This window comes from Rhinatrema bivittatum, chromosome 10, assembly GCF_901001135.1.
Source record: "Rhinatrema bivittatum chromosome 10, aRhiBiv1.1, whole genome shotgun sequence".
Taxonomy (NCBI): domain Eukaryota; kingdom Metazoa; phylum Chordata; class Amphibia; order Gymnophiona; family Rhinatrematidae; genus Rhinatrema; species Rhinatrema bivittatum.
This window is the reverse complement of record NC_042624.1, coordinates 58,429,661-58,456,831: the sequence shown is the minus strand read 5'-3', so window position 1 is coordinate 58,456,831 and position 27,171 is coordinate 58,429,661. Positions and strand designations below refer to the sequence as shown.

The 27,171-nt window shown below is 41.8% G+C and overlaps 1 protein-coding gene across 5 annotated transcripts in view; it reads left to right on the top strand.

The window, feature by feature from the left end:
* The window catches only part of CRB1 (crumbs cell polarity complex component 1), a 241,576-nt gene that overhangs the window by 158,479 nt on the left and 55,926 nt on the right, over nt 1–27,171 (top strand). For 2 of the 5 annotated variants that reach the window (XM_029618608.1, XM_029618607.1), the window contains exons 7-10: nt 4,125–4,675; nt 11,522–11,687; nt 20,729–21,635; nt 26,104–26,148. In XM_029618608.1, coding sequence (XP_029474468.1) covers nt 4,125–4,675; nt 11,522–11,687; nt 20,729–21,635; nt 26,104–26,148 — 1,669 coding nt within the window. The remainder of the gene's footprint in view (nt 1–4,124; nt 4,676–11,521; nt 11,688–20,728; nt 21,636–26,103; nt 26,149–27,171) is intronic. The other 3 variants (XM_029618610.1, XM_029618609.1, XM_029618611.1) reach the window with 2 other exon arrangements.

Genomic DNA, 27,171 nt, shown 5'->3' with positions numbered 1-27,171 from the left:
AGCTGGGGGGGGAGGGGTGGTCTCTAGGAGCTCCTTAAGCTCGGTGGGGTTGGGGGGTGGGGGGGAAGAGGGGGACCCTTAAAGAAGAAATACACTGTTTCTGAAAAACACCCCAAGGCACAATGAGAGAATCAAAACAGCAACAGCAATAGAAAACGTCCCCCTAGCACAGTGGCAAGACCAAAGCTACATCAGGATTGAAGCGCAGGATCCTCCTTCCAATAATGCAGAGAGAAGCATAGACATATTGAAACACGATTGCAAAAAAAGACCAGTATGGCTTATCCAGTCTACCCGTCCACACCAACTACTCAGTTTTACGATCCCTACCACTCCCCTCAGTGATTCTCTGTATTTATCCCAAGCCTTTCATAGGGAGGCTTTTCCATGCATCCACTACCTTCTCTATAAAGAAATATGTCCTAAGATTACTCCTGAGTCTATCCCCTTTTCACCTTTATCCCATGAACCCTCCATCTGGAGCCTCCTTCTCACTGATAGAGGCTCAACTCCTGTGCATGAAAACATTGGAAATATTGAAATTATATCTCCCCTAAGGTATACATCTTTAGATCTTTAAGTCTATCCCCATATGCTTTAGAATAAAGTCCACTGGTCATTTTAGGAGCCACCCCCTGGACCGACTCCATCCTGTTTATTTCCTTTTGAAGGTGCGGTCTCCAGAATTGTACACAGCAATCCAAGTGAGGTCTCACAGAGACCTCTACAGGGGCACTGTCACCTCCCTTTTTCTGCTGACCATTCCTCTCCCTGGACATCCAAGAATCTTTCTGGCTTTTACTGTTGGTTTATCCACCTGTTTGGCTGCCTTAGGTTCATCAGATATGATCACGCCCAGATCTCACCCTGTTAAGTTTGGCAGCCCACAGGTCAGCCTCCTGAGCCGTCATACTCATCCTGGACAGTGCTGTCCTCTTTCCGTGGTGCGGACACCGCCAGCAAGGGAATGCCGCTGAGTTCAGCGGGTTGTGCTCAGAGCTCTAAAGGGCCCATGGTGGAAATAGACCCTGCAGCACCCTCTAATGACATCGTTGGCTCTTTGTATATAAGAACCTCCAGAACGCTGCCATGACGCTTCAGCCTCGGATCTCCTGCCTTCATAGTACATGTTGCTCCTATGTTCTTGGTTTCTCCGCATTCTTGTTGTTCCTGCCTCACTTTCTCCAGCCTTGTCATGTTCAGTTTGTCTCATCCAGCCTCATCCACTTCTCCTTGTCTTGTCCAGTGCCTTCATGTGTCTTCATCCATTGCAGCCTGACCTCCTGGTATTGATCTCTTGCTTTGGACCTGACCTTGTTTGCCCGCTGCCTGCCCTGACCCTTGGCCCATCTCTGTATCTCCAGCTTGTTGCCTGTCCGGACCCCGGTATGCCCTTGAACGCTTGCTCTCTCCACCACCCTAGGGACCCACCTACGTCCTGCCAGCCACCAGAACCCAAGGGCTCAACCTGCGGGGCAGGTGACTGGTATAGGTGAAGCTCCAGACTCTCCGCTACAAGGCGCATTTGCCAGCTGCAGGTATAGGGCTCGTAAATTCACCCTCAAGGCTGTGTCAACTATGCCATAGCGCAAAGGGCACCAATTATTCCACTTTCATATTTAGAAAAATGTCACACCCCCCCTCCCCCCCTCACAGGACAGCACTGGAGCTCCTTCCTCCGATTGGTACCCACACCGAATCAAAGGCTCCAATCAGAGATGATATCACCAAAGCTGACCCTGCCCATTCCCCCCCCATGCTGCCATCCTCCAGCAGCTGCCCAGTGTCATCAGCAATGGCTCTTTGCTCATGTTTGCACTTTACTATGGGTCATTGCTGATGCGGTCAGGCAGACTTGCTGGAGGATGGCAGAGGCACAGCAGGCCAGATACAATTTCAAATACATGCAAGGTAGGAAGGCCGAAAAGGAGGGGGAGAAGGGAGGGTTCTGGCCTCTGTGGGCTGCAGTTTGCCCATCCCTGGTGTAGATGATACTTAGATAAAGCGCAGTTTGAAGTAAGATTAGGCTGTGGCTTGCATGCTTAGAGAATGCATTTGTGCTCCACTCCTTTTAGGCATTCGTTGCTAAAGATCAGCTTTTAAATATATACATGAAAGATTAGCAGTTCGATGAGGAGAAGGAAATAAAAGCAGGTTTGAAACATGGCAAAGTGTTTCCTTGTAATGTTGAAGAGTTTACCGGTAGCATTTTTTTCAAGCCCCTAGCATGAAAGATTTCGAAATATTTGCACATTATATCATTTCTGATTCTGTAATCACTCATCTCTTATTTTTTTTTTTTTTATTATTGTAAAATTTAAAAACTATGAAGGCAACTTTAACCGAAGCTTTTGAAGTCCAGCTGCAACTTCCCCCAACTGGTTGAAAAGCATTGGCCGATAATAGCACAACATCAGTGAAACGCTGTTTCCCTTACATTTAGACTGAGAGAGTGACTGGATAAAGTTTGGTACTTCATTGTTTCTTTGCTAAGCACAGTGTCCCCTGTAAATCACAGCTCTCCATGGCTCCGATGCATGAAATCCCAGATGATGCTGTGCTTTAGACAAACAATAGAAAAGGACAACAAAGCTTTACCTTCCTTTTGTAAAAATTAAGAGGTTCACATATATAGAAAAAAAAAAGAAAAATGGATAACTTGGGATAAAGTTAACCAGATAAACATCCTGCTGAATATCTCCAAATACAGTTTTCCGAGTATCTGTAGCCAGATAAACTTTGAAACTTTGACGCCAGCTACATCTGAGACAGTGATGTCACTTCAGTGGCAAAGTTCGGGTCCTGGTTCAGTCCAGTGAGGTAGGCCCAGGACCCAAGGTTTCTTTCAAGGGATGAAAGGGGATCATGAGGGCCTGGGGAGGCCCTAGCTGCATCAACTCAGCCCCTGGATGTCTTGGAGGGGAGGCTTGGTTTGTTTGGGGATGTTTTTACAATTTTTTTTACAGAAAAAAAAAATACCTGAAAATTTTCAGGTATTGCCATGTTAGAGCACGTTTGGTTTGTTCCTTCTGGAACAAACTGCAAATGGCCTCATTCATCCCCTTTTGCTCATTTGTTTTAGGCAGACATCCCTACTGTGTAACTTCCTTCAGATGATTGAATTATGTGGTGGAGGAGTGTCAGGATTACTGAATGTGTGGCAGGTTGTAAATTATGCAGCAATAGGCTAATTATGTGGTTCCCCTGTGACCCTAGAATCGCAGGAGGCTGAGAGCACTGGGCACACCTTTCCCCACATCAGTAAATGGAAAGCTTACACCCTGTATCTAATGGACACATTTTATAAACTGTATTTATACCACAATTGTGTGTCATTATAAGAGTTGCTCAGTTTATAATAGCATCTGTAATTTTCAAATATTTACTGTGAAATAGCACTTAATAATTTTCTATAATCATATTTTGGGAAACCTATCATAATTTTGTACCTGATCAACCAACATCCTTCCCCAAAAGCTTCTCCAACCGGAGTTTTGTTAAATGAATGCCATTTCCTGCTTTTTTTTTCTCTTTTTTTCTGATTTACTCAGGAGGATTCATTGGGGTTTTTGGCATCATCCTGCTTTTTTTATTTTACTAGATGCTGCCTTCTTTTCTCACCTTGATTATTGTAATAATCTGTTCACTGGTCTTCCTGATTATACTTTTCATCCATTTTGGCTTTTACTGAGCTCTGCTGCATATCTACTCTCTTCTCTTCCTTGTCATTCCAGTGTCCCTCTGCTGTCTAAACACCTATCCACAGTCTTGCTTCTCACTCGTTCTTATCCACCGCACCATCTCTGTTCAGAGTCGCACAGTGTATATTGTATTCTTTGCATAGACAATTTCCTGCTTTGTGCTTTTTCTAATACCACCCCATATCCAAAATGCTATCTCTCCACCTGCTTTAGGTTCACACTGAGCTCACTACTTCCAGTTTGTTTGTTTGAATATCTAATTCCTATGTTTTACTGCTCTATATTTATTGTTTAACTATGCACTGCTTGTTACTTCATTTTGTATTTCTTATCTTGGTGAGGTACTCTGGCTTAGGTGTCCTATAAAAACCAAAATAAATAAACAATATCATATTTCTCTTCCTCCTCACCCCATTCAATAAGAATACATAGCAGGCAGATTTGGACATGAAAATTCAAGAGGATATGCTGCTTTTCCAGTTCATGAGAGCCTAGATGAAAATGTTTCCATATCAATGTTTGTCAGAACGCGCAAATCATCTGGCTTATTACTGGCTCTGAAGAATAGTACATCTCAATATATTAGACTCTTGCTGGAAAATGGAAGATTGGCTCTGCTGACTCATAATAACCTTAAATTACTTGGCAAGCAGATTGTTAATGATGGAAATTTTCACTTCATATCTTTAAAAGTTGAGCAACCTAAGGTTGAATTATTCCAGTCTTCTCAAAGTCTTGGTCACATTTCAGTCCCATCACTAAAAGTTCAAAGTACAGACATAATCCATGTTGGGGGCCTACCAGATCAGCAAGAGACCAATATAAATGGTGGTTATTTCAAAGGCTGTATCCAAGATATCAGACTGAACAGTCAGCATTTGGAGTTTTTTCCTATCATTTCTTGGAAACACAATGTGAGCCATCAAGAGCTTGTCAACGTGACACCTGGCTGTGCTGGTGACAACTTCTGCAAGGTAAAAGTTTATGCTTGGAAAATGGATCCTTCTTTAATACAGTGAGTTCTGTGGAGTCTATTTACTGAAGTGTAGTAGCATTAACACAAGCATTAAAGTACATTAAATTGGCATTAGCTTGCTTTCGTTAATATAAACACAAATTTTTATGATAATGAGGTAATGAGATGAAAAACTATGTAAATTACCTTATCTATTACTATGGTTAAACCAGGCATACGTTAATGCCAAAAATTTAACTACATCTAGGGAGATGTTTACATTTTTGCATTAATGCCAGTATTAATATGTGCATTGTTTTGTAAATACTACATTATTCTCCAAAAATCTGCTTCATTTTTTTGAAGGGGTTAATAAACATGTGGATATTGGTAAACTGGTAGATATAGTGTATTTGGATTTTCAGAAGGCGTATGACAAAGTCCCTCATGAGAGGCTTCTAAGAAAACTAAAAAGTCATGGGATAGGAGGCGATGTCCTTTCGTGGATTACAAACTGGTTAAAAGACAGGAAACAGAGAGTAGGATTAAATGGTCAATTTTCTCAGTGGAAAAGGGTAGAGTGCCTCAGGGATCTGTACTTGGAGCGGTGCTTTTCCATATATTTATAAATGATATGGAAAGGAATACGACAAGTGAGGTTATCAAATATGCGGATGATACAAAATTATTCAGAGTAGTTAAATCACAAGCGGATTGTGATACATTACAGGAGGACCTTGCAATACAGGAAGATTGGGCATCTAAATGGCAGATGAAATTTAATGTGGACAAGTGCAAGGTGTTGCATATAGGGAAAAATAACTTGCTGTAGTTACACAATGTTAGGTTCCATATTAGGAGCTACCACCCAGGAAAGAGATCTAGGCATCATAGTGGATAATACTTTGCAATTATCGGCTCAGTGTGCTGCAGCAGTCAAAAAAGCAAACAGAATGTTAGGAATTATTAGGAAGGGAATGGTGAATAAAACGGAAAATGTCATAATGCCTCTGTATCGCTCCATGGTGAGACCACACCTTGAATACTGTGTACAATTCTGGTCGCAACATCTCAAAAAAAGATATAATTGCGATGGAGAAGGTACAAAGAAGGGCAACCAAAATGATAAAGGGATGGAACAGCTCCCCTATGAGGAAAGACTAAAGAGGTTAGGGCTGTTCAGTTTGGAGAAGAGACGGCTGAGGTGGGGATATGATAGAGGTCTTTAAGATCATGAGAGGTCTTGAATGTGGATAAGTGCAAGGTGATATATATTAGAGATGTGCATCGTTTTTTGTGTTCGTGTCGTTCTTCGTTTTTTGGCCGCCATGGAAAATGTAGTTTTTTTTCGGTTCGGGTCTTTTTTTTCGCGAAAAATCGATTTTTAGTTAGTGCGCGCTAACTCCCCATTAGCGCGCACTAACAAAAACCGTTAGATTTTGTTACTTTTTGTTACTTTTTGTTAGTGCGCGCTAACAGGAGTTAGCGCGCACTAACGGGGAGTTAGCGTGCACTGACTCCTGTTAGTGCGCACTAACCGGAAAAACAAATTTTTGCGAAAAAACAGGAAAATCCTGATTTTTTTCGGGCTCCCTGAAACATGCCGAATTGGACAATTTCATTGCAATTTTCCAATTCGGCAAAAACGAATGCACATCTCTAATATATATAGGGAAAAATAACCCATGCTATAGTTACACAATGTTAGGTTCCATATTAGGTGCTACTACCCAAGAAAGAGATCTAGGTGTCATAGTGGATAACACATTGAAATCGTCGGTGCAGTGTGCTGCGGCAGTCAAAAAAGCAAACAGAATGTTGGGAATTATTAGAAAGGGAATGGTGAATAAAACGGAAAATGTCATAATGCCTCTGTATCGCTCCATGGTGAGACCACACCTTGAATACTGTGTACAATTCTGGTCGCCACATCTCAAAAAAGATATACTTGCTATGGAGAAGGTACAGAGAAGGGCGACCAAAATGATAAGAGGAATGAAACAGCTCCCCTATGAGGAAAGACTAAAGAGGTTAGGACTTTTCAGCTTGGAGAAGAGACGGCTGAGGGGGGATATGATAGGTGTTTAAAATGATGAGAGGTCTAGAATGGGTAGATGTGAATCAGTTATTTACTCTTTCAGATAATAGAAAACTATTAATTCTCTCTCTCATATACTTATCTAGGCTGCCGCCCTCATTGCTTCTTGTGGGTTCGGATTCGTCGAACCCACAAGAATTAATAGTTGGGTCAGATAAGCAGCCAGGGAGAAGTGACAATAAATGTAAAAGTAAAAAAGAAAAAAGAAAAAAAGTAAAAAAGAAAAGAAGACTGGACATAAAGTGTGAATAATAAAGAGTAATATACGGGGCTAGTAAGAGGGACAACTAAAAAATGGTTGTCCCTGCATATAGCTACTGTACAAAAAACCACCAAACAAGGATTTCCTTTGAATAAGTGGGGGTTGTAGAATAATTCTATAAAGGAAAAGAGGTTAGTTGGTCAATAATTAATTGCATCAGTAGCATGGAATCTTCTTGATGTTTGGGTACTTGCCAGGTTCTTATGGAACCTTGGTCTGATCCAGCATGGCAACTTCTTATGTTCTTATAAAAGGAAGTAGAATCAGGCAACCTCACATTCAAAGGTCAAACTGAAAATAGTGAGGTGCATACAGTTTTGAAAACATAGCTCTACTCACTTGTAGGGTAATTTCAGTGTGTGCTTTAATATAGACTTAAAACATTTCTCCTCAACAGTCCATATTCAAAGTGTTATTAACTGCAGAGATCAGTCCTCTGACACAATCGTGTTTTGCTGCATCGGGAGGGACAAAGTATTGAACTGAAGAGACTCTGATCTACAAAGGACCACTGACAATTATACTATCAAGACAGACCAGAAATGGTTTAAGTCTACATTAAAGCACATTCTGAAATTATCCTACAAGTGGTCCAAATCTGTTTCAAAACTCTATGCACCACAATTCTATATTAATGCCAACACTAATGCATGCGTTAAAATCATATGTTAATGCTCCAGTTTCAATGTGCTTTGATAAATAGACCACTATGAAACCTAATAATGCCCATGCTGTGAAAGCAATGTTAACTTCTCTGGTTTTAATAATATTCATTTTATGCTAGTTGTAGCAAATTTTATTCATTGGATTTACAACTACATTATGCTTTTTAATGTATAAAATAAAGGGGCTGAATTCTGCAGACACGGAAGGATAAATCTGGGGAATAAAGCACTGGTCTTCTCTTAGTAGATAAGAGGAGGAAAGGGTGGTTTATATTAAATCCAAACCTCCATGTGATCCAGGGGAGTTTAGATAACCAGAGAAGGACTGGGGGCAGTCCATGAATTGGTTCAGATAAATCCAGACCATTCACGACTTATCTCTGTATTACCTCAGTTTGGATTCCTTTGATCCACTTTAGATTCAGATACGCCTCAGATTTTTAGGTTTGTTTTTTTTAATTATTTTAACATTTACTTTGTCTTTGAGTACTTTGAATCTGTGAATATGCACATAATTCTGAACAAATATGAGTATATCCACATTAAAAAAAATCTGAGTTAGATCTGAATCATGTTAAAGTTGATCCTGATTATCCAAGTAAACCTGAGTCTAATATTGGCAGATCTGAACCTGCACTGGAACTGAGTGAGAGGAATTACTCAACCCTACAAGGCCCCAGTGTCCTCCCTCCCACCCCGCCACCCAGCGTTGACATTATGGCCACCTCCCCACACAATCATTTTCTCTTCTGGCCCCCACCATGATCTTTGCAATCCTCTCTTTCCCTCAGTTCCCTTCATCCCCGTGATCTCCTCCCCTTTCCCTGGCAGGAAGTGAGCCACACTTCATGCCACCTCTGCCTTCTGTGGCAGGTTCACTTCAGCAGTTTGAATATGCAGGGCCTTGTAGGAGACCTGCTGGCACTGCTCATTCAGATTGCAGACCAAAGCTGCCTGGCAGAGGGGGGGCAGACACAGGTATGAAATGCTGCTCTGCTCCTGCCAGCCAGAGGAGAGAGAAAAAAAGCGAGAGACAGAGGATCGCAGGTAGACAGGGAAGAATACCTGGAGAAACTGAGGGAGACGAAGAAAGAAATCAGGAAAGCAAAAGGTCAAGCGGAAGAAAGGATAGCCAGAGATAAAGCGAGGTGACAAAACATTTTTCCGATATATCAGAAAAAGAAGGGAGGCCCATAATAGTATAGTGAAATTGAAAGGTGACTGGGAGCAATGTGTGGAGAAAGATCAAGAAATAACAGAAGTATTAAACAAATGCTTCAGTTTGGTGTTCACTAAAGAAGACCCTGGAGAAGGACTATTGTTGATTAATAAGACCATGGATGCAACCCCATTTGCAGAAAAGAATGCTTGGGAAGAGGTCGGAAACCTGAACGTGGACAAAGCCATGGGGGGCCAGACAAGGTACATCCTAGGATACAAAAGGAGTTTAGAGATATGCTAGTGGGTACACTGAAAGACCTCTTTAATAGATCCCTGGAAACAGAAATGGTGCTGTGTGATTGGAAAAGAGTGGTTGTGGTCCCATTTCACTAGTGGTAGCAGGGAGCAGGCTGGAAACTACAGGCCAATTAGCCTCACTTCTGTGGTGGGATAATTAATGGAGACTCTGCTGAAGGAAATGATAGTGAACAATCTACAATCCAGTGGGTTGCTGGACCAGAGACAGCATAGATTCACCAGGAGAAGGTCCTGTCAGAAAAATCTGATTGACATTTTTCATTGGGTGACTAGAAGAAATGGAACAAGACAGGGCACTTAATGTGATTCACTTAGATTTCAGCAAAGCTTTTGATACAGTACTGCATAGAAGGCTCATAAATAAATCAAGAAGCTTGGGAGTGGGCACCAAGATGGTGGAGTGGTTGACTAACAGGAAACAAGAGTCATGGTAAATGGAACCTGCTCTGATGAGAAAACAGTGCTAAATGGAGTACCTCAAGGATTGGTTTTGGGACCAACTCTGTTCAAAATCTTTGTGAGCGACATTGTGGAGGGGTTAGAAGAAAATGTTTGTCTTTTTGTAGATAATACTAAGATTTGCAACAGAGTGGACATTTCTGAAGGAGTAGAGAGAATGAAAAGAGATTTAAGAAAGCTTGAAGAGTGGGTGAAGAAGTACGGAGTCGTGTACCTGGGGTGCAGAAATCCAAAAGAGCTTTATGTGAAGGGGCAAAAGACTATTGCGCACGGAGCAGGAGAAGGACCTTGGGGTGATTATGTCTGGTGATCTGAAGGCAGCAAAGCAATTTGATAAGGTGGTAGCTAAAGCCAGACAGATGCTGGGCTGCGTAGAGAAAGGTATAACTAGCAGGAAAAGGGAAGTGATAATGCCCTTGTACAGATCCTTGATGAGCCCTCACCTGGAGTACTGTGTTCAGTTCTGGAGACCATATCTCAAAAAGGATAGACACAGAATGGAAACAGTCCAGAGGAAGGTGACCAAAATGGTGGGGAGAGAGGCTGAAGGATCTAAATATGTATACCCTGGGAAGAGAGGAGGTGCAGGGGAGATATGATACTGACCTTTAGATACCTGATATGTATTAACAATGCACAAACTTCAAACCTTTTCCACTGGAAAGGAAAGAGTAGAACTAGGCATCATGATATCAAACTCCAGGGGGAAGACTGAGAACCAATATCAGGAAATATTTCTTCATGAAGAGGGTGATGGATGCCTGGAATGCTCTCTCAGAAGAGGTGGTGAAGACAAGAACTGTTAATAAATTCAAAACATAAGAACATAAGATATGTCATACTGGGTCAGACCAAAGGTCCATCAAATCCAGTATCCTGTTTCCAACAATGGCCAATCCAAGTCACAAGTATTTGGCATGATTCCAAACTTTAAATAAATCTCAAGCTACTATTCCTTATTGATTAAATAGCAATTTATGGGTTTTTCCTCTAGGAACTTATCAAACCTTTTTTAAGCCCAGTTACTCTAACTGCCATAACCACATCCTCTTATAATGAATTCCAGAACTTAACTATGCGCTGAGTGAAAAAGAATTTTCTTTGATTTGTTTTAAATGAGCTACTTACTAACTTCATGGAGTGTTCAAGTCCTTTCATGATTTTGTAGACCTCTATCATATTCCCCCTCAGTGATCTCTTCTCCAAACTGAACAGCCTTAACCTCTTTAGCCTTTCCTTGTAGGGTAGCCATTCCATCACTCTTATCATTTTAGTCACTCTTCTCTGCTCTTTCTCCAGTGCAGCTATATCCTTTTTGAGATGCGGCGACCAGAATTGCACACAGTATTCAAGGTGTGGTCTCAACATGGAGCGATACAGAGGCATTATGACATCCACCGTTTTATTTTCCATTCCCTTCCTAATAATTCCTAACATTCTGGGAACATGGAACAAACACTGTGTATCCCTGAATGGCATAAAGAAAAGGATGGTGTAACATTTCTGCCTGGAGCAGCAGTTACTATATCCTTAATAGAACACATAGGAGTAACCTGCATGGAGTGGCAATTACTACCATAAGCAAATTGCTGGGCAGATTGGGTGGGACCATCTGGTCTTCATCTGCCATCATTACTATTTTACTATGACAGAATTGATGAGAGAGGGGATTGCTGGGGATTGGGGGCAAAAGAGAGATTCATGTTGGGGGAGGGGAGAAGAGATAGAGGATCAAATCGGAGGAGAGAGGATTATGCTGGGTAGGATAGAGGATTGTGGAAGGAAGATGGGAGCCCTCCTTTAATTACTGAATTGCCCCCCACCCCCCCCCCCCAAGCTTTCTTGTTTACAATTGTCCTAAGATAGAACCTCATATTTTCTTTGATGTTTTTCCCTGTTTAGTCTGATCCATGCCAAAATGGTGGTGTTTGCTATTCTATCTGGGATGACTTCACCTGCACCTGTCCCCCAAACACAGAAGGAAGAGCATGTGAAGATGTCAGATGGTGTGAACTCAATCCGTGTCCACCCAAAGCCCAGTGTCAGCCAGTTCACCAAGGATTTGAGTGTAAGTCCATGGCAGTACGTCAGATTCTAGTGTCAATAGATTGCAATATTCCCTGCAGCATACACGAGTCTATGATGATAATTCACTCCACGGATCTCTTTCAGATGCCTCTTAGCAATTGCTTTCACCTATCTTTGGTAAAATTCTCAAGTGAAAAATGTCCTTAAATTCTCATTCAACCTTTTACATTACAGACTTTTCCTAAATGAAAGACATTCAGTTTTCCATTACCAAATGAAAAAAAACAGCTAATGATAACATAAATTGGATCCGGCACCAAATTCTTTCCAGTTCTAAGCTTAATTAATATTAATTTTTATAAAACTCATAAACCATTCAAAGTATTCTGAGACCAATCTCACAACATATACTGCATGTCTGTATTATGACATGAAAAATCAAATGACCTATAACAGTAATACAATCTCAACTCACTGCTGTCAGAAATCAGTAAGGACACCGTGCTTTTAGACTACCGTATGTACAGTATGCCCTAGCAATGATTATGAAAAAGCTTCAGGGCCTCTTCATGAATGAAAAGATTTGGCTAATTTGACTGGTGATATTCTGATATTATCAATAATACTTCGGGATTTTATGATTTTTCAAATGTTTCCTTTCCTCTAGCAATTCATAATAGTTATAACCTGCTCTAGGACAGGATTCTTGTACATTTTGGGTAGATGAACTCATTCCTCGCACACTTCACCAATGGCATAAAATAATCCCCCAGAAGAGTATGTCCCGCTGGTTTTATTCCCTAGTTAACATCTGGCATTTCTTGATTCTTTCTGGAACTCCACCTCAGCACAAAAAAATGCACCAAGGATGCTGTTTCCAATTATATTGGCCTAAGTGTATTTAATCTTCTATGCCTCAATGAGCCTGCGTGGTAAATGCTCTGCTTCCGGCACTCCCAATCTGCCCCTCAGTTTTGTATTGTACAGAGTTAAGATGATCCTTCTGTGTGGGTCTGGATTAATATCACCTGCTGCAGGGAGCTACCAGATGACATACTGGCTACTTTTTCTAAATAAAAGCAATCCAGTAATTTAAACTATTTCTGAGTGAAAGAAAAGATGCACAATGACCATTATTTACCACAGTTCCTTGAAGAGTGTGTTGGATGAATGGAAAATATTGTTAGGTAGCACCACTTACTCCCAGATCAAATAACTGAAATATTAGGATGTGCAGACCTCCACCAGGATTTTTGTAATGGTACATTATAAGGCTGTCCCTTTTGACTGTCTCCACATTCCCATGGTCCAGTCCCCTCTCTTCTGATGCCCCCCAAGCATGACCTCCTTTTCTCTATCTCCCCTCACCTCTCCCAAATACATACCCTTCTGATCTATCTCTCACCTTACCCTGTCTCCCTCTGTTCTAAATCTCTCTCTCTCCCTTTATCCAGGGCCCAACATCAGGTATAAATCCTTCTGCTCTCTCTTTCTATTTCTATCCTTCCCAAAGCCCAGTCCCCTTTGCAATCTCTTTCTTCATCTGCTCCCCAAACGGTGTTCCTTCCATGATATCTCTTCCTCCAACCCTCTAGGTCAGACCTCTCCTCCATTCATTGTCTCTCACCCCCCAACTCAGATGTCCAGACTGTGATATTGCTTAACCAAACCCATGAGAGTACAATCAATAACCCCCAGTGAAATTAAGAAAATAGACCATGTCAAATAAGCCCGGTTGTACCTCCTTTCTCTTGTGCTTAATGCACTGATAGTGGATATAGTCAGGTTGGTAGGCAAATAATGGGCACCAGAAGAGTCAGATCTCCTGCCACAACCTGAAAGGAGCAAGTAGCCAAATAATGGGGAATGGTCATCACTCTCACTACAACATACAAATAGTGAGGATGCCCTATATGGGAGGCCAGACACCCCAGATGCAAGATCTTCCAGAGATGGGAGATGAGAGCTCTGGTAAGCCTGAATCTCCAGAGGTATTTTCTCTCTGACAGCTCCTCTAAGTCTGCCCTAGAGCAAAATATTCTGCTGTGGGAAGATTTGGAATCTCCGGTAATATGCATGAAAAACTAGATGCACTCTTAGAGCCACTGAAATGCACTTCAAATATATATCCATCATAGGCCAGGATTTATCATTCCGTGCAGAATGATGAAGCCAGCGCTAAAAGGGGCGAGGGGTGAAGGAGGGCGCAGGCGATAGCCCGCAGTCAATCACCCCACGGCAGTGCAATTTTGCCTGCTGCGGTGTGGCCAGCTGCAGGCTATCGCGGGCATAGTGCCACCATAAAAGGTAGTGCTATTCCCTGTGCTACTGCCGGCGATTAATGTTCAAAACATTATCGCTGGCAGTGGTGCTGCCGCCAACTCCTCCCTAACTCCTCCCCGACTCCTCCCCTCCCCCTAATTTTAATGTTACTGCCGCGAAAAGGCCCTTATCGCGTGCATTAGGCCCTTAGAAAATAACCCCCATAGTTAGCTAGGGAAGTGCCAGCCCCTTCAGACCTCTTTTATACAGGCTGCTGTTCTTTGTGACAAATGAGGACAGGATGTCTTTCAACTGTGCCAATAACCAACCACAACCCCCTACTCCCCACCTTCCTCCAGCTGGTCTTCTCAGACCAAAACTGCTGGGGCTCATGCTACTGTCTCTTTAAAACAGCTCCAAAAAGTACTCTTTTGCCATATTTTCTTGAGATTTATTTTTCAAGAGAATCAGAGTAAAATAAAATATTTGGCACAGGCAGGCTCCCATTATTTTCCATGGGAAGAACAGAAAAGTAAAAAGAAACATTTATTCCCCAATAAAATAATGGGATTTATGCAGGATAAATCTATTTGGAGTAGAGGCCTATGAGAAGGTAATTAAAAGCCACGTATCTAGGTGCGTGAATGGCCACTTGTTGACAGGACTGGAGGCAGAGCAGAACCCGATAACGAAACGCATTGTTAGGATTTGTGTGGTAACTTAGGCGGTCGTGGCTTAGGAAACAGTCAGTGGGAGAAAAGAAGGCAGACTCTGGCTCTTTCCTTAGGTGTTGTTATTTACAGCGAATCAGCAAAACAGAAAAATAATGCACCTTGCAGTTCTGATAGCACTCAAACATTAAACGTAATAGGTCTTTGCATACATTTGGTTCCTACCTGCTCCCTGGGGTCTCTCTAACCCTTCTGGGCCTTGACTCCTTATAGTAGGGTGAGGGGAGCCTCCCTTCACCCAGAATCCCTTGTGGGGCTGATCCTTAAGGAGGCCCGGACTGGATAGCTGTAGCTGGTCCCTTAAGGTGGTTTGAAGGAGTTTCCTGTACACTCCCTCAGGGCTGTTCTGAATATCTTTGTGAAAAGACATCAAATGGCAGCTGAATATCCCATTTTGCAATGGTAGATGTTCATAAAAACCTGATATTCAGCTACCATTTGCCTCCTGGAAACCAAAACTGCTGGTGGGATGGGGTGAAATCAAACTCTTAGGAAACCAATCAGCAACTGAATTTCAGAATCAGGAGAAAAAGGAGCATCTGTCACCAAAATACAGCAGGGAAAGAGAAGTGCTAACATCAATTCTTCAAGTGTAAAGGAGAATGGAGGAGAGCCGCTTCATTTTCTGAGCACTGCAAAGTATTCATAGGACTTGGATCTTGTTTCAAGAGTTACTGTACTGGCCATGATCATTTTGGAGCCTGATAGGAACCGGGTTTTGAGGGTCCTTACTTGCAACAAGAACACTGTTTTATGACCAAAAGGGTTTTCTTGACTTTTGTAGGTCTACTCAGACCAAATGTAGGGGAGTTTTTGGAAGGTCAGACCTAGGGGTGTCCTAATGGCTATGGATTTCTTTCTTGTTTTTTGTTGTTGTTCTTTTTACTCCAACTCACACACGGGGAAATTCATAATGGATCAGCCACTCTCCTTAAAAATGTTTCTATAAGGACGTATTTTGTATTTCCATTTTTAGTTTTGGGGTTGACTTCAATAGTTTAATGGGATCTTGGGGACAGAGATGCTGTCTTTAAAATACATCACTGATTCTCTTTGAACAAGAACTTGGCATCAGCCATCAGTTCAACTTTTGTTTTTTCCTAATTTGTATTGTAATTTTGCATGCCTCTCCCTAATTTTGAAGGCAAGATGTTAATGTTAGGTATTTGTATTCTCTTTTCTTTCTTATTGGAATTTATTCACACACTATTGTAGCCCCACCCAGGGGTGTAGCCTGTATAATGATGGATTGCCTCTCTGTGAATAGACTTCTGGGGGGAACTGTCCATGAAATGAGTATCTCAAAAGGGCATCCAACTCTATTTTACTGTCAGCCAACAAAACACTGCTTTTATTATTGTAGGATCCAGTACAGAAATAGACAGGTGCAAACATCAGTAAACAGTGAAATGCACCATCTTCCACAAATACTCTACCCTAACAGGTGAATTTTCAGAAATGTACTCATAAAAAATAGTCTATATACATGTAAATAGCTTCTGCTCATGTATTCTATACTTTATAGAAGTAGAAAATCCACATGTATATTCATTTCATGCACACATATACACACATCAAAAAGGGCTGTCTAGGGCATGGCCAAGTTATGCATGTAAGTTCCTTATGCGCATATATTGGCCATTCTACGCGTGTATTTTTACACCTGCAAATTTTCTGGCATAAGCAATATTAAACGTGTTTACTGTGTACTATTGCCTGGGTGGGAGGTCTGGGTGAACTGGGAGGAGTTCAGGCTAAAGAGTCAGGAGAGTCTCAATGACTTGGAGAAGGACTGGGCAAACTAGTGGACTAAAATTGGTAAAACTGGTACTTTCCTTGATGCATGCATGTTTTTAAATTGTTTGATTTATGTGTATAAGCCCTGATATATGTCCTACTTTACTTTCACATGTAAAATATACACTCATATTTTTTATTATTATTATTTATTTATGCATTTTAAAAATAATACAAAACAAATAATCTTTGTTCAGCAATATTGGAGAAAAGAAGAAGAAGAAAAAAAAAAAAAAGAAACATGATTTCACAATCAGGAAACCTGATAATCTCCAAAATGGAAACATTAATCCGGGGAATGGAGAGGGGAAGGATTAGAAACAATATAAGGAGGAGAATTTCAATACAATAATTCACGAAGGTAAAGGCAGCAAATTAGAACCCCATATATTACAGCCTAAGATAGTTCTTCTTGGCCTCCAGGAAGTCCCATAGCTGATCAGGGCTAAAAAAAATAAAAGTAATAGCATTTATCTTAAGGACACATTTACATGGATATCGAAGGAGAAAATTTGCACCAATAGCCAAAGCATCTTGTTGCATAGTCAAAAAAACTTTACGCTGTTGAGTAATTTTAGCCAGATCAGGAAAAATCCATACTAGGCCCCCAAGAAAAGAAACATTAAAATGCTGAAAATAGTATTTCATGACTAGGATCAATTCCTGTTGAGAATAGAAAGAAATCAGGAGTGAGGATCTATCAGTCACCTTTTCCACTGAATTCTCCAAAAAAGCAGTAAGGTTAGACAAATCTGCTACATTTGGGGAAATAAAAGATTGATCCATCTTCTGCTTATATGGAAGAAACATATATTTAGATAAAGCTGAAACTTTTTCAGATGGGATTTGTAATATATCCAAAAAATATTTCCTCACTGTAGCAACTAAAAGTTCTCCAAGAGTCGTTTTCCAGCGATTCCATCCTTCTAAGGGTGGACAGATATTCACGTATCATAGAGGCATTCATAGATTGCAGATTCTTAATATCATTTCCCAATGATTGAATAGACAAAGAATGTTCTTGTAATATCTACTGATGATCTCGAGCTACAGATTCCAATTTTGGTGAAAGATTGTCCAGACACTGGAACTATTCTTGGAAGACCTGTGAGAGACCCGCAATCAAATCCCAAAGTGAGTCTAAAATTACTACCGCTGGTTTGGTAATAGCTACAGATGGTCTGAGTGCTAATCAGTCGCCAGTTGATACATATCCAGAAGTAACTTCCCCTTCATGAGGGAAGGCTAATGGTTGGGCTCCACCGACTGCACCTTCACTCACAGGTACAACTTCCCATGGTGAGATTCCATAAGACCCTCTAGTCTTCAGTGGGCTGTTGTCTCCTTCAGACTGGGACAGTCAGCAATAGCCTTCAATATTCCCAGGACATTGGTCTCACACAGGGAAGCAGTTAACAGTGGCATCTTAGGATCCGGCGGCATAAGAGAGACTTCCCCAGGTGAGAACTGAGCACCTCCTTTCTCCGTTCCACCAGCGAGGCTTACCTGCATAGTTTCTGGGATAGAGGCAATGAAGTCCCTGATGACACGTTGATCCGAGGGAAGTGAGGATTCAGAGGGAAAGATCCTTACTTTACCCTTCCTCTTATGGAGCATAATTTATCATGGAAATCCAACAGAGAAATCAGGTAGCCAGAGCTGAAGTGAAGCACGTCTGCCTCAAGCCGCCATCTTAGGTTCTCCCCCCTGCCCCTTACACACTTATATCTATTAGGGTTGTGCATTCATGTGCAATGAAATAGGAAATAAAGACGATATTTCCTATTTCATTGCATTTTGGGGGGCTGATGAAACGAAAGGAAAACCCACGAAATTTTGTGTGGTTTTCCTATTGTTGTTTTTTTGGGGGGGAAGAAAGGGCACATTAAAAAAAATCCCAAACCCACCCCAACCCTTTAAATTTAATTAATTGCAAACCCCCCCCATCCCGCCCCCCCCCCCCAAACTTGCCAAAAGTCCCTGGTGGTCCAGCGGGGTCCCTGGAGCCATCTCCCCCTCTCAGGCCATTGGCTGCCAGTAATCAAAATGGCGCCGGTGGCTCTTTGCCCTTACCATGTGACAGGGGCTACCGGTGCCATTAGTCAGCCCCTATCACATGGTAGGAGTGGGCCATCCATTGCTCCTACCCTGTGACAGGGGCTGACCAATGGCACCGGTAGCCCCTGTCACATGGTAAGGGCAAAGAGCCACTGGCACCATTTTGATTACTGACAGCTGACGGCCTGAGAGGGGGAGATCGTTCCCAGGTCCCTGCTGGACCACCAGGGGCTTTCGGCAAGTCTTGGGGGGTCTGGCAAGTCTTGGGTGGTCGGGACGGTGGGGGTTTGCAATTAATTAAATTTGAAGGGTTGGGTGGGTTTGGGGGTTTTTTTTGGAGCAGCCGAAAAAAATCGGCCCGAACAGCGGGAAAACAAAATTTCCTACTGCGGGCCAATAACGAAGGCCGAACCGAAAGCTTCAGCCAAATCACATCTCTAATATCTATAAAATAGGCAGGAAAAGTATGCACGTTCAATACATTAATATATGTTTTTTTTACTGCTTTGAATGTATTCAGGCATAAGCCTACATCCATGTGTATGTTGAGGGATAAATATGTATTTTATAAAACAGCACTATGCACTGCCATATGCTGCCGCGAGCATTTGTTTGAAAGTTATTCTTGTATAATAAAATATGAATAGGGTATGACAGGGCCGGTGCTTCCATTAGTCAAGTTAGGTGGTTTCCTAGAGCGCTAGAATTTTGGGGGCAGCAAAATGTAGCCAGTGCAAGGCCCAGAGGGATGCTGAGCCAGCCAATACACCCAAGAAGGGAGCGCGGTGCTGGATCCACTGCCTTGGTAAGTTGGGGGGGGAAGGGTGCATGACTGAAGGTTTGCCTAGGGCATAGCCTATTCTTCCACTGGCCCTGGGGTACGACCTTGTATTTACTGGTACCAGGGCCTGGGATTCCATTAAATTACCAGTGAGATCACCATAATCCTTGAGGGTATAACTCCATGGTATTACACATACATTAACCAATACAGTTGTGCCCCCACCACCACTGTGGCTTATTGTTGCTTATTGTTCCTTAACCCACAGGGGTCAGCAGCCACATAGTGACCTTAGCCTTCTGAGGGTGGCAGACAATAGTGAAGCACACCACAAGTTCCATTGAGAAGTGTAAAGAGGTACCTTGTCCACTCGTAGTGTACAGTAATGGGATTAATGTTGAAACAACATAGAACATACGTTTATTTGTAATCCAAAGGCTTACATGTGGTGCAGATGAATAATTATTTTTAAAGTGGTGGTGAATGTCAGTGAAGTGAATCTGCCATTCACCAGTTGGTACACAGCCCAGTACCCAAAGCCTTTTTCCCCCATGTGTGTCTAAGAAGAATATTAATATTTACACTCCCAAAGGGCCACAAGACAGCATCCTAATCTGTGCCCCAAGAAGCTTTCATCCTCCACAAACATTCCAGCAAACAGCCTGACAACCAGACATGACAATCACAGGGCAGCAGGTAACAGCAGCAATTCAATGTTTAACAAAGCAAAATGTTTAACAAAGCAAAAGCACTGCAAAATCTAGTAAGTTGCAGTTGGTCTCCTTCCAAACTGTCTGCTTATCTTTCTCACTGCCCATTCTAACTGGGATATTCACGGTGGATATCCCTGCAGGACACAGCAGGCCTTGAGTACAATGCCAAGTTAGCATGTCTGCTGTTATCTCTCTCTCTCACTTTAACTATTTCTCCCAAAGCCTGGGCACATTTGAAATCCTCCTCCTCTCAGCATTGTCATTGGTCAAATCCTCTCCTGTGATCTATTGACTCTAATCTAGGGCTCTGAAGCATACTTGAGTCACATGATGCAATAACAGGTTGAAGAAGCCAAGTTGAGGAGATCTGCTTTGGTTTTAGTAACTTGAATCATTAGTCCGCTGGCTACACAAAAAGCAAGAGAAGAGGGCAAACATTTCTAGCCAAATGTATGTTCTTCACAATAAATGTAAACTTTGAAACAGAAACTATTGCAACTATTCTGATTTACCTTTATGTTTTTTTGCAGTTAGTAATGTAATTCTTGCAATCCAGAAATGCTGCGCAATGATGTTAAAATTCCCTGCGAGTTATTTTTGTTGTATAGTTTTTCCTGTAAGAGAACAGTAGGTTTCTAGGATGGACCAATTTATTCTTTGAAATATATTTCAGGGTGAATTAGAGGTGCTCTCCAAGGTGCTGGAAAGGCAAGTGATTTTTTTTTTTGTCTTTGCGTAGGCATTGTCAGTGCACTTTTTAGCAGGAAAAGCAGGGTGATATCCTACAGAAGCAACGGGAAAATCACAAGAGACCTGACTAACGTCACATTTGGATTTCGAACCAGAGACACAGAAGTGGTGTTACTACATGCTGAGAAAGAGCCTGAATTTATTACTATTGAGATTTGCAAATCTAATTTAATATTTCAACTTCAAAGTGGCAACAGTTTTTATGTGCTGAGCCTAGCTAGCTCCCAGCCAGTGAATGATGGCAAATGGCACAAAGTGACTCTCTCTATGACAGATCCCTTGTCTCAGTCCTCAAGATGGCACATGGAGATAGACAACCAAAAGGACACTGTCACCAGCTCCGTCACCACTGGGAATCTGAACTTTCTCAGAGAAGAAACAGACATTTATCTGGGTGACAAGGCCTTTGAGAATAATGTTGTCCTAACAGGTTGCTTGAGCTCTGTGGAAATAAGTGGCATTTATCTCCCTTACTTTCAGAATGCTGAAATCCATGCTAAAAAAACTCAAAAAGAGCAATTCATCAAAATATCTCCCAATCCTGTTGTGACTGGCTGCTTGCATGTAGACGCCTGCAGCTCTGACCCTTGCATGCATGGTGGCAGCTGTGAGGACATTTACAGCACGTATCATTGCACCTGTCCTGAGGGATGGAACGGCACACAGTGTGAAATCATCATGGACACCTGTTCCTCTAACCCCTGCATTCACGGGAATTGCTTGGACAGGACTCCATCCTATATGTGTGAATGTAAGCCTGGTTACACGGGCGTGCACTGCGATGTGAACGTAGACGACTGCCTAGGCCATAACTGTGCCAATGGGGCCACCTGCATTGACGGAATCAGTGCCTATTCCTGTCTGTGTCCTGGTAATGTCACTGGGAAGCTCTGCAGGTAAGGCATGTAATATACTTGCATTTTACTACGGAGGATGTCCAATCACTGCTTATTCAGCCTCTCCCAGTTTCTTGTTCTCGTAGGCTCAACACACACAGAGATGCAGCAAAAAAAAATTAGACTTGGGGAGGGCCATAACGATACGGTGCGGTTAGGGACCTGCATTATCAGTTTGAATTTTATTTTGTCCTGGAATTTATCAGGGTTTATTCTAACAATGAAAAATGGGGGTAAAATCAGCAGAAACAAATGGCACCTTTGTGCACTGAAGTTCTCCCGCTTTTGCTCAACAATATAATAAACTGATGGATTCCAGGAAAAAATAAAATCGAAACTGATAATGAAGATCCCTATGTGTGGGAGATCTTGTGTCTGCAAGCCCGCAAGCTCAAGTGAAGGGATACCTCCTGTAGAAGTTCCCTTTTGAAAATGAGGATGACTTCTTGCACCCCTATGGCTGCAAAGAACGCCCTGGAAATTACACACGGTGATTTGAAAATGCAGTCCCTGCATGTACTGTCCCTCCCCCAGCTTCGCCCTACTCACTTTATCCAACAAAGGAGTGGGCAATAATCAAACCAATGTTTACCCAATGAAAAATACTTTATTATTGCTCTCTTTACCATTGTGAACAAATTCTCTAAAATTTTCTGATGAAATAAACTGTGAAATTCACCCTTTCCACTGTATTTATGATTTTCCCTCTCTTTTTTTTTTTAAACTGTCAAAATTTGACATTTTTGACTCCCGTTCAAGGATATTGTGAATATGTTTGAGAAGACACAATGTCTTCTGATCGTTTTCTATGCATCCAAGCATATAGATTGCATTAGGTAGAAAAAAAAAAAGATTGCATTTCTATGGAATATGACTCCAAGGCTGAAAAATCATCAGTAAGTGAATTGCTTGTGAAAGGTGCCAGATTAACTTGCTGGAAGCTGAAGTTCTCACGGTGAGGTATTGCAGTGGCAGCTCAAGCTTCCCCTCCAGCATGCCTCATCCCTACACTGGAGGGAGCATCAATGCCTTGGCAAGTTTTGACCTCTTTCCTGAGACTGTCAAAAAGATTTCCAGCTAGTATCAAATAGTGACGGTGGTTTGGTAGTTATTTCAACAGCTGCCTAGTAGAGAAGTGGAGTGAAAGCTTTCCGGTAGCAATGTCTTTTGATCACTGTTTACTTGAGATAGGTTTGAGTATTGTCCTAAAGGTGAAAAGATCTATAACCCTGCAGCAGTCGACTGAGCTTTCTAGTCCTTACCAGGAACTGTATTCTTTTAAAAATAAATATATAACATTATATATATAATGATGGTAAGAGCCAGCTAGTCCTCTATCATAGGTGTAAGATGGATGGTTAAAGGACATGAGATATTATTTGTAACTGGTTAACATAAAACAGGGGTCTCCATACTATTCAAGAGAAGGGCCACACAGGGCATTTCAAATCACTGAGAGGGCCGGGCTGGAGGGTCCTCCTCAGAGTTTACTGAGCTGGACAGGAGGGAGAGGGAGAGATGGAGAGAGCACTTCAGAGTTGTTCTTGAGAAGGGTTTATGAGGAGACCCATATATCTGACCTTTTCAGTGATTTAAAATGTTGAGGAAGAGGGCAGACAGGGTGAGGCAGATAGTGTCAATAATAATATTTCTAGATTTTTCTAAAGTTGGCAACCTTGCCACCTGCCCTCCCGTCTTCCCCAATAACGGCTGCCTAGGGAAGTATGGGGCAGGATGGATGCATGTCCGTATGTGTGTATATGTTGTGAGCTCTGTCACTCACACACCCCCCATTACACTTCTTCGAGCAGGCGTAATTTTGTGCGCGCCGGGCCGGCTGCCACGCTCCATGTTCCAGTCCGGGGGCTGGTCTGGAGGCCGCGGCCACGCCCCCAGAATGCCCCAGGCCAAAACCACGCCCGCAGCACCGCCCCTGGATGACACGCCGACCGAGTCACGCCCCGACACGCCCACCCCAAGAAAGCCCCGGGACTTACGCGCATCCTGGGGCTTTGCGCTCGTAACCCTTTTAAAATCCGGCCCAGTATGAACCGTGGGTGTCCGATAATGGAGAGAAAAGGAGAGACCTCCCAAGACATCTGTAGCTTGGTATAAAGCTGCTTCCAGGCATGACAACAAGCAATAAGAATTGGATTACTTTGAGCAATCAGGTCTTTGAACATGCAACAGTTACTCAGTTGAAACAGTTTACTTCATTTTTGCAGAAAGCTAATGGGAGAGTAAGTAGCTGTCCAAGGAGCCAATCTGTCACAAGCCTTAATAAACATGCTAAATTATAATTCTGCAGGTTAGGATAACCCAACCCTCCATTGTGCAGTGGTAACATCTTATGTAAACATAATCACACTTTTGTTCCCCCACAGAGATTTCCCCAAAGCTCTATGCAGATCCACAATATGTCTCCTCTTAATCCACACTGGTAACATTTGCAAAATGTATAGCCACCTAGGCAGTTCCATCATCTTAAACAACTGGATCTTGCCAGATATGAAGAGAGGGAGTGTTTGGTTTTCAAATTGGAAGGGTTGGGGTGTGTTTCGGGTATCGTTTCGGGAGCAGCCAAAATAAAATCGGCACGAACTGCGGGAAAACGAGATTTCCCGTGGCGGGCTGATAATGAAGACTGAACCGAAAGGTTCGGCTGAAAATTGAATCTAATTGGTGAATGAAAGAGGAGGCGGGCTGAGCCTTGTCCTCATTCACCAATCATGGGAAAAAAAATAAGACATCCCCGAAAATAGCCCTAACCTGTTTTTTGGAGCCAAAATTAAATATAAGACCTGTCTTATTATTGGAGAAACATGGTATTTGATGCACGAAAGTAAAGTAAGACTTATTTGCCTAAGTTGGCCAATTTTTAAAAAATGCATGTATAAATGAAATTAACAGTTTACCAATTAGTCTACCAATTTCCCCAGTCCTTCTCCAGGTCATCAAGACCTTCCTTGTTCTTCAGCCTAAACTCCCCCCAGTTCATCCAAACCTCCCACCCAGACAGTACTACACTAATAAACACATTTAATATCACTTATGCCAGATAATTAGCAGGTATGATGGCAAATGTACATGCACGTCTTTTAAAATAGCAACTTAGGCATGTAAGTGCTTGTCCTGCCTCAGAATGCCCCATTTTTTACACGTGTATATGTATGCAAGAAAGTGAAAATGCCTGAATAATTGCCGGCATTAGTAGCATGGGATTTATTTAATGTTTGGGTACTTGCCAGGTAATGGTGACTTGGATTGGCTGCTGTTGGAGACAGGATAATTGATGGATCCTTGGTCTGACCCAGTATGGCATATCCTATGTTCTTATATGCATACATACTACTTATGGGTGTAAATGCTCTTTTAACACAAAATCTCTTTGAAAATGTACCTCTTGGATTGTGAGTCCTCTGGGGATTATTGGGAAATACTTACAGAACCTGAATATAATCCACCTTGAAGTGCCTGAAAAGTGGAATATAAATCAAATAAAATTATGAACAGCCAATTCTTGGGGAACATTTCTGCATGCAAACCGGTTGTTACGCTGGCCGCTAGAAGTTGCACAAAAGATTTGATTGTTTGCTTTTGACCTGTTGTGATCCACTTTGAACAATTATTTGGGTAATGAATGCGGACTACAAGCACTTGTAAATAAAATAAACGTTAAATAAGCACAAAGATGTGAATGGTAGTTAAAACACAACAGAACTACAAGGTTTAGCAACCACACTCGTTAATTTGGGTCAGTCCTTCCTTTTCAATGGAGCCTCAAAGGAGACAGGTTTGAGGTCTACAGCCCAGCCCCTCAGCTTTCCATAAAACAAAGCAACCCTTCTGTTCTCCCCTCCAACATATTTCATCACATCTTCACAAAATTACCCATAGCCTCAGCTCATAAGGATCTAAAGGCTTTTCATCCTTCTCTTTTCTAGAATATGTTCCTTTTATTGTATTGAACCTGTTACTGTTCCCCTGTGCCTTTATGTCTCTGAAGGAAAATCTTTAAAGTGGAAACACATTTGTAGAAATATTAAAAATGTCCCTGTTATTCTTCTGCAGTTCCCTTTTTACCATTGTGAAACAGTAAAAAAATAAAATAAAATAAATTGCTGCGCTTCTATGAAAACACATCTCATGCTCTCTCTTCTCGTCCCTGCTCCCTTTTGTATCTGTGTGTGCATGTAATCCTTTTGTTCTGCTTCCCAGATTACATACCAAGGTCAGAATCCTATTTCTGGCCATCGTAATCCGTTTGCCTGTTGAGATTTGCAAAGGCCCATTTCATAATACCTTTCATGCAACCATCTCACTAGTCGAACATTACAATGCTTTGTGGAAAAAAAAAAATATATATATATATATATTCATGTATAATATCTATCAAGCCTTTATTATCCATCTTTATTGTACTAATGCACTGTTCCTTTTGTGGTTCATTTTTCATTGTCCTTCACAGTCTAAACTCCTTGCCTGAAGCCTCTCCTCTCAATGTGGTAAGAATGTATGTACCATTGTCCAGCCATTCTTTTCAAGCCTGCTAGCCACTGTGAGGTTTTCACTCCCATTTAGAACCTTCTAAGCCCCAGGACTGCTGTAAATTAGTGGAAACGCCCTGCATGTAGTGCATAAGGCATTCCGCATCTGCCACAGCAGGTCTGGCTATAGCTGATGGCAAAACAGTTGTAAGAAAAGCCTGTTCGCTTCTTCATTTTACAACCTGTATGTTTGTATAAAATGATTAGAAGGAGGGAATAGGTTATCCAGCTTGCCAGTTTTAGCTTGAAAATGTTTTTGCTTTATTTTTTTGTTTTTAAATAGCTGCTATGAATGTTTTACATTGAATCTTTTTCTTGTGTTCATATGCAGATGTAGTAGTCTACTATCCACTGGCTGCCTACCATAATATCATCAACCAACAATTACTTAGGGGAAATTTTGTGATGAGTTTTTATATGCGGTAGCTCTATATGTGTGATAACCACGTTATGGTTAAAACCGTTTATATTGCATAACGTCTTTGATCTCCAAAAGATCTTCTAAACATTCTTATATATTTTTGCTTTACCCTTTTTTTTTTTATTTTATATGTTCAAATAATGCTTTCATTATGATGTGATTCTTCTTGATAAATATTACTGTACTTCTCTCTTTCAATAATGTCATCCAAAGTCCACCTGTTCACAGTTATCTTCCTGGGGGTCGGGGGCCACCTGCCTGACATCGGCTGAGTTTCGACATAAATTGTCTGCTTCAGGGACTTCCGAGAGCACTGAATAAAGCAACTAGGTCCTCTTTTCTGTGAGAAGAAAACTGTAGGGTACACAATAGTCACATATTCAACATGGACGCAGTTGGGAACTGACAGTCCTTAACAGGTCTTTTTATGGACAAGCTAGCTTTGGCTATCTGTTTAAGAACGGATGTAATTGAGAACTAACTGAAGACATCACATTAAGCTGTAGCCTCCTTTTGAACGTGATATGGGGATTGGCCTGGGAAAGGTTAAAAATGGAGACATTTTTGA